Source organism: Crocodylus porosus, unplaced genomic scaffold, assembly GCF_001723895.1.
Source record: "Crocodylus porosus isolate Cpor-Errol unplaced genomic scaffold, CroPor_comp1, whole genome shotgun sequence".
NCBI lineage: Eukaryota > Metazoa > Chordata > Crocodylia > Crocodylidae > Crocodylus > Crocodylus porosus.
The window spans coordinates 28615282-28622127 of NW_017728951.1; the positions used below are offsets into that span (position 1 = coordinate 28615282).

The window sequence follows — 6846 nt, forward strand, 5'->3', positions numbered from 1 at the left end:
GAGCCTATAAGGGTGCTGCAGGTTTTTCCTCCCAACGCTGCAGGTTTTTCCTCCCAACATCAACTCAGTCTCTCTCGTTGATATTTCTAAAAATTGTAAAAGAAGCATCTAGCACAGAGATGTTACCTCAATGACACATTTCACTTTGTCTCCCATGCAAGGCAGTCCTTCTATATTCTTCATTTTTACTATAGGATATGGAAGGAATTTCAGCACAGAAGCTGCTCTCAGGAATTCCAAACAACCCAGTTTGTTTTCTCTGAACTCAAAATTTTCAGCCAGTATCTCAAAAGCATCCTGCAAAAGAAAATAAATATTAATAAAATACATAAATGTCAGAATTTACAGACTGATTTGCAGACTTATTTTTATGCAGCTACTCCTCACTTAACGTCATAGTTACGTTCTTGAAAAATGCAACTTTAAGCAAAACAATGTTAAGAAAATCCAATTATGTCACAGTAGTTACCTACTAGCAGGTGGCAGCCAAACAACATTATAACTAAATATCGCGGGACTTCAAACGTGTATGTTCTCTAATAGATCAGCAGCGTAATAACAAAACAACATTAAGCAGGATAATATTAAGTGAGAAGTATCTGTGCAATAAACATAAGCAATACAGCCAAGCAGAAAAACTTCAATAAAGCCTTCTATCAATGGAAAATTCAGTTCTGACAACATCAAAATACTAAATGAATTCATGTAGTTTTCACTGAAAATTTGTTTTGGAGACAAGCTGGAAGAAGATTCCAAGAATATTGAAGTGGGATGGTTAGACAAAACTGGAATGAAATATTTCATTTTGAAACATTTTAATTTCATTTTATAGATTACAATAGAACATAAAACAAAACATTAAAAGTTTTTTAAAAGCATATTTCGGTGAACCAATATGGAAAAAAATGTATTTGTGAAGAATTTTGAAATGTTGTTGTTTTGTACTAATTCAAAACAAAGCCAAAAATCAAAATCCTTTGAGAAAAAATTTCTATTTTTCACACAGCTGTCATAAATAGGGAATGACCTACAGGGGCAAACACTCCTATGTTTGCATAATAAAAAAGGACCTTGCAGTAAACTGCCACCTGGCGGTTGACATTTGAAGGCGATTTCACCACCTCCCTAAATTTGAGAAAACTCTCCTGAGCCTGCCAAAGGAAAAGTAAAAAACTCCTGCAGCTTTTAGAAATCTACCCAAATGCACTTCATCCACTGTGTCACTATATAACATCTTTTGGTTTCTAAAGCACACTCAAAGTCCCTACCACCCCAAGAGTTTCTTCTTGTTCAAGGTATAGCTGTGTGTCAAGTCAGCAAGCTCAAATACCAGTATGTGCCCCTCCCCCGCAACTTCTTAACCCATGCAAAGGGGGGGAAACAGCCTTTTATGATTCTTCATTTATCTTGGGCCCTGTTTATTGAAGATGTTGCATTCAGAAGCTGTTGACAGAGAAGTGATGTTCTTTAAAACTGGCAGAATTTCTAGAAATATGAAATGGGGACCATTTCAGGAGTATGAAGAAGTTTGTTTTCTGTCCTTCCCAAGGGTAAAATTCTGTTTCAAAAGATAACAAGCTCCGTGACAGTACCTGAAGTCTCGCAACTTTAAAAACAGTGGCACAGAAATTTCTGCAGGCTGGTACAGAGTGGCAGTCAAAAATTTCAGTGCTTAATGAGACCCTATGCAAATCTCATAAACTCTCACATCTGCAGTAGTAACTGTTTTTCTGTTTGGTTGGTTTTTATGAGATTTTTTTAGTACACCCTCTTTCCAGGGCAGCTTCTCATTACATTGACAAGAGCTGTGTAAAATGTGTGAGTAGAATCCATGGCACAGCAGACCAGGAACCACTGGTCTATGAAAGTTTGGATATTTCTTCTTAATGCTAACAGCACTGCCGATCTACCCTAAAATCTAGTAAACCCTCTTTATTTACTTAGCTTTCATCCCTGTTGCTGCTCTCTTTTGACCCGCAGGCCACTAACATCTTCAGGGTTAGCTGTCAGAATACTTAAACCCCACTGCTCTCTAATCCAGAGACCTTCGGTAAAACAGAAAGCGCCTTCCCATGCCCCACATATGACTCTGTTAGTACATCTCTCACCACTGTGCCAGAATTCCCTTCCCCAACTAAGCAGGTGTCCGAAAGGAGCTGGGGAGACAGAGAATGAGTGAGGTTTTGACTTCAGTCCCTAAAACTGACACAGGAAAGCTACAATCATTATTCTTCCTGGGAGCAAGGGAGAAGCAAGAAAGGAATTGTTACTCAGTGTTCCTTCTACAGCAGTATAGCCGTATTCTACCTTTGCAAAGGGCTGATCTTGAAGGCTCAATCTGATCCCAGGTTAGATATCTAGATAAAGTGACCAAGTGCCTTTGTATACCAAAGACAAGCACTAGAATAGACACAAAACATGATATTACCTAGAAGAAAGGCAGCTGGTCAGCAGTTCAAATACTGATGCACAAATAGGAGTTGACAAATATGAAAACAAATACAATGAAGAGAAAAAATATATCTGGACAGCAGAAACGGGCTGAGCATACTAATATAATCAATAGCAAAAATGAATTCTGGAAAGTGGATGAAACCATAATATATAACCAGCATAATTGTCCATACATCTAAAATTCTATCTGCTTAGAATTTCCAAACACAGTGGGCCTGGTTCCAGTTCCACATCATTACTCCTCACATCGATTAACACATATCAGAATAAAATTTGACCTACGAAATTGAAAGAACACAGTCCAATAAAAAAAAATGTAAAGTTTTCAGAATTTGATCTAGAATTCATTTTGATCATCAGTTTTGCAAACATTTCTAAAATTGATTTATACTTGGGTTTTATATTGACCTGATGGTTCACCTTTAAAAGAAAACAGGATTTTCCCTTTCTCTCTCTCTCTGTCTCTGTGTATTAACATTTTGAAATGCTGTAATTCTTTCTACACACTGCATGCTTGTTCACTTTTCTCATTCACAGAATATTGACATATGGTTTGCTCAGGGACTGCATTCTGATTAGGATGATTTGTTTCACCTGTCTCTGAATCCTTCTTTCAGTCAAGCACAGATCGTTTTTACTGAATTTAGGCGCAATCTCCATTTTCAAGTTACACGAACCAAGTTATAATGTCCAGCCTCTATATCACTGCTGCTACTAAATGATTTGATACTCTCATACTGGTCTATATTATTTTGAATGTTTCTGCTTTCCATTCTCTGGAAAGGACAGAGAAAGAAGATTCCAGCCAAACAGATTTACCTATAAAGGCCCAAGTCATTCATTCAGTTATCTGTGGTTGGATCCCTTGCTCAGATGCAGCCCACTGAAGACAGTGGGACTGCATTCTATGTATGTACAGAATTTTCAGCTATATTTAAGATCAGATTCCACGTAGAAAACTATGGTTAGGGAGAGGTGTTTGTCACAGGGGAGCCATCTCAAGGCCAGTCCAATCATTGGCCTGCCCACCTGTCTAGGGCGGTCCATACACCTGACTCTCCTGCCACACTTCTGTTGGAATTCTATAGCTGTACCTAGGTGGGAGGCTGCACATTCAATGCCCTGATGCCAAGGGCATAATGCAGAGCTCTGAACCACCCCTGCACCATGTCCCATGCCTCACAGATGGCATCAAAACAGTTGACTCACATAGCCCTTTCCAGGGCCAAATTCTTCCCTTGTGCTGGGCCTCTTTCATACTACCCCCAATACGGCCACATTTGCTCTGCCCCATTCTTGAGCCTCAGTCACATTGCCCTACTCTGTATGGTCCTTCAGGCCCCCTTGGCCCTACTCCATACATCCCTTCAAGGTTCCTCTCTCTCATGCTTGGCCCTGACCCCTCTCAGACCTTCAGGCTGCCCAATTCAGGCCCTAGTCTACAACAGGGCTTCAGGTCTACCACCCCATACTCTAGGCTAATTCCAGCCCCTGGCCTTTTCTGGCCTCAGGCATCCCAAACTCGACCTACAGCCCACTCAGGCCCCAGGTGTGTGTCAGTGTGTCAGGACAACAAGCCTGTCCCCTCTATGGGGTAACCCGCTAAGTCATGGGGGCTGAGGATATATGGCACCCCATCCTCACCTTTCACTGCAGAGGCACATGTGTAGCATTTCCTGGACACTAGCCCACTACAAGCAGCCCTGCCATAGCATCCGGCATCCAACAAGGTGTAGTTTCAGGTCTTACCCAGGACTAGGAACCTCCTCCATCCCCAACCCCATAGTTCCTACCCTAACCTCTGGGTCTTCTGGGAGCAGTAGTACTCAGGCCAAGTAATGTTCATCCTTTGGCTCCCCAGTTGCAACTAGCCAACTCTGCTCTCAGGGCCTGGTCTTACACACAGGCTGCCCAGCCCTCCACCAATCAGGCAGCTTCCTGGGTGCCATGTGACCACCTGATTGGGCCTGCCACCTGCTTAATCCCTTAAAGTGGCAGGCATCAAAAGGTGCACTGCCACAGTCTTCAATTCCAAATTTCTGAGAAATTCACAGCACAGAAATTGTAACAAGAGAAGGAGCATATAGGTGTTCCACCCTGCAGCCAACCCTTCACCCTGGCTGGCAACCAGGGGCTGAGTTCTCATAGGGAAAGGCCTCCCACACCCTCCACAGATAAGGGTGATCCCAGTCTGTGGAAGATATGGAAGGCCAAGGCAAGGATATGCTCCTTCCCCTTCCCAGACCAGAGCGACCTTGGTCTGTGGAAGTGAAAGGAAGCACTGGCCACTGGCAGTTTGACTCATCCTGGTCCCAGGCTGGGACAAGCCAAGCCATGAGGAGATGCCCCTTCCCCTGAATGTTTCACAAACTGGGTCAGCATCAATCTACAGAAGGGGTAGAAGTGCACACCCATTCAAACTGGTGCAGGAGAAGACAGATCTTCCTGGTAGAAACCACCCTATTTTTTTTATGGAAAAGCCAATACTGTTCTGCAAAAAATGCCCCTTGATAGCTGCATACTTTTTGTACCATGGAAAAAGCATTTCTCCCACCACAAATGTAACACCTTTCCATAAGTAAAAATTTAACCTTATTCTATATTCATGTCCTTTATTCTACCACTAAACACAGCTTTATGAAACCCTTGTAATCTTTTTGTGTTTCTTATATGCTGAATTGAGGGTTAAAAATCTGCCTGCTTTCTTGCAGCATTCTGTACTGAAATAACAGCATTCTCATACAATAGGTCCAGAAACAATTCCTGCTTGATTCTCTCATTGTTTCCTCTATTGTTTTCAAGGACAAGCTTCATCTAACATAAATTCATCAGGACATTGTCTTGTTACCAAGAATTCTGTTCGCTATATGTTTTCTCTGCAGAGTAACCTTATCCCTCAATCTCCCCAAGGATTAGTCACCTTTAATCTACCTCACTAGAGGAATCCTTTTCCTAGCTATATATTTATTTATCAGTTCCCTCTACCCAGACTAATATGAGCTGTGCTATCCTTTATTTCAGAACATCTTATGAAAGACCTCTAGAGATAGATAGCTATTGAGGAAGATGTCTTATTTGGTAGCTTCTTTAGCTATTTATATTCAGTAGGGTATAAGCATAGGTATAAAACATTCAAAAAGAAGGGGAGAAGGTCTTTTTTCTGAGACATGATAGTCTATTACTACAAAATTCACAAAAGTTTGGTCCTCAACAGCTATATTTAAAGCCACTATACCTAAGTGTTGATGTTTCATTCATCATATTTCTTCATTCATTTCCTTTTCTTCATTCTCCAAGGTCTCCAATTCTCCAATGTCTTACTGTAGTCATTTATTTACACTATAACATAAATATGTTTTTTAACAGAAGTGGGGGTGCAAATTTGAGTCATAAATGATATAGGACATGAACCCAAGAAGGGCGAAATACCTTTTTTTTTTTACCACTAGTGTAAATTGATATAGATGTACTTCAACTAGCAAAGGGAAGTAGTACAGTATGCTTGTATATTAGTGCAGGTACTACATCCAGTATTCCCTGTGATGGTGGAGAGGTGGAAGATATTTCCATAGAGGTCTTTTAATCAGAGAACAATTTTAATCTCCTTTGAAAGCTCTATAACAAGCCTGTGCTATAGGCTGTTAAGAGAATACCTAACTTGTACGTTATGCATGTCAAATCCACTCCGTCTCCAGCCAGCAGTTCCTCTTCATTGGTTGTGATAGCCAACTATAGACCCATAAGTGGAAGAAAATGCAAGAATCTTGCCAGCAAGGACTACTTCTCTGTGTCACCTTCCAAGGGCAAGTAGCCCATTGCAAACAAATCCTGCCCTTTGCCAACACATACACAAAGTAATTTGCAAAGATTGCGATGTAAACTTGAATGCAGTACCAGTTGAAGGACTATATAATGTAAGAACGGATATTTCATAATTGCCACCCAAATCCTCATGAATCAGCCCCAATATCAGCCAGAAACTACATTGTCAGAAATTGTCCATCAAAACTGTTTTTCAAAAGAAAATTGGGTTTTTAACTAAATGAAATTTTTTGTGATAAAGAAAATTCCTTTTTGAAAGGAAAGTTCTACTTTTATCCATAAACAAACTCCTCAAATTTGGTTTGGTTTTTTTTTGTTTGTTTTCACAGATTTCATAGACATTAAGGCTGAAAGGGACCTCGGGAGATCATCGAGTCCAGCCCCCTGACCAAAGGGCAGGAAGTCAGCTGGGGTCATAGGAGCAAGATAAGCATCCAATTTACTCTTGAAGGTGTTCAATGTAGGTACTTGAACCACCTCCGATGGCAGACTGTTCCAGACCTTGGGGGCTCGGACAGTAAAGAAATTCTTCCTTATGTCCAGCCTGAAACGGTCTTGCAGGAGTTTGTG

The 6846-nt window shown here is 40.9% G+C and overlaps 1 protein-coding gene across 11 annotated transcripts in view; it reads right to left on the reverse strand.

Annotated features, from left to right (window-relative positions):
- DNTT (DNA nucleotidylexotransferase) overlaps positions 1-6846 on the reverse strand; it is a 332847-nt gene that overhangs the window by 171103 nt on the left and 154898 nt on the right. For all 11 annotated transcript variants that reach the window (XM_019555833.1, XM_019555832.1, XM_019555839.1 and 8 more), the window contains one exon: positions 127-297. In XM_019555833.1, coding sequence (XP_019411378.1) covers positions 127-297 — 171 coding nt within the window. The remainder of the gene's footprint in view (positions 1-126; positions 298-6846) is intronic.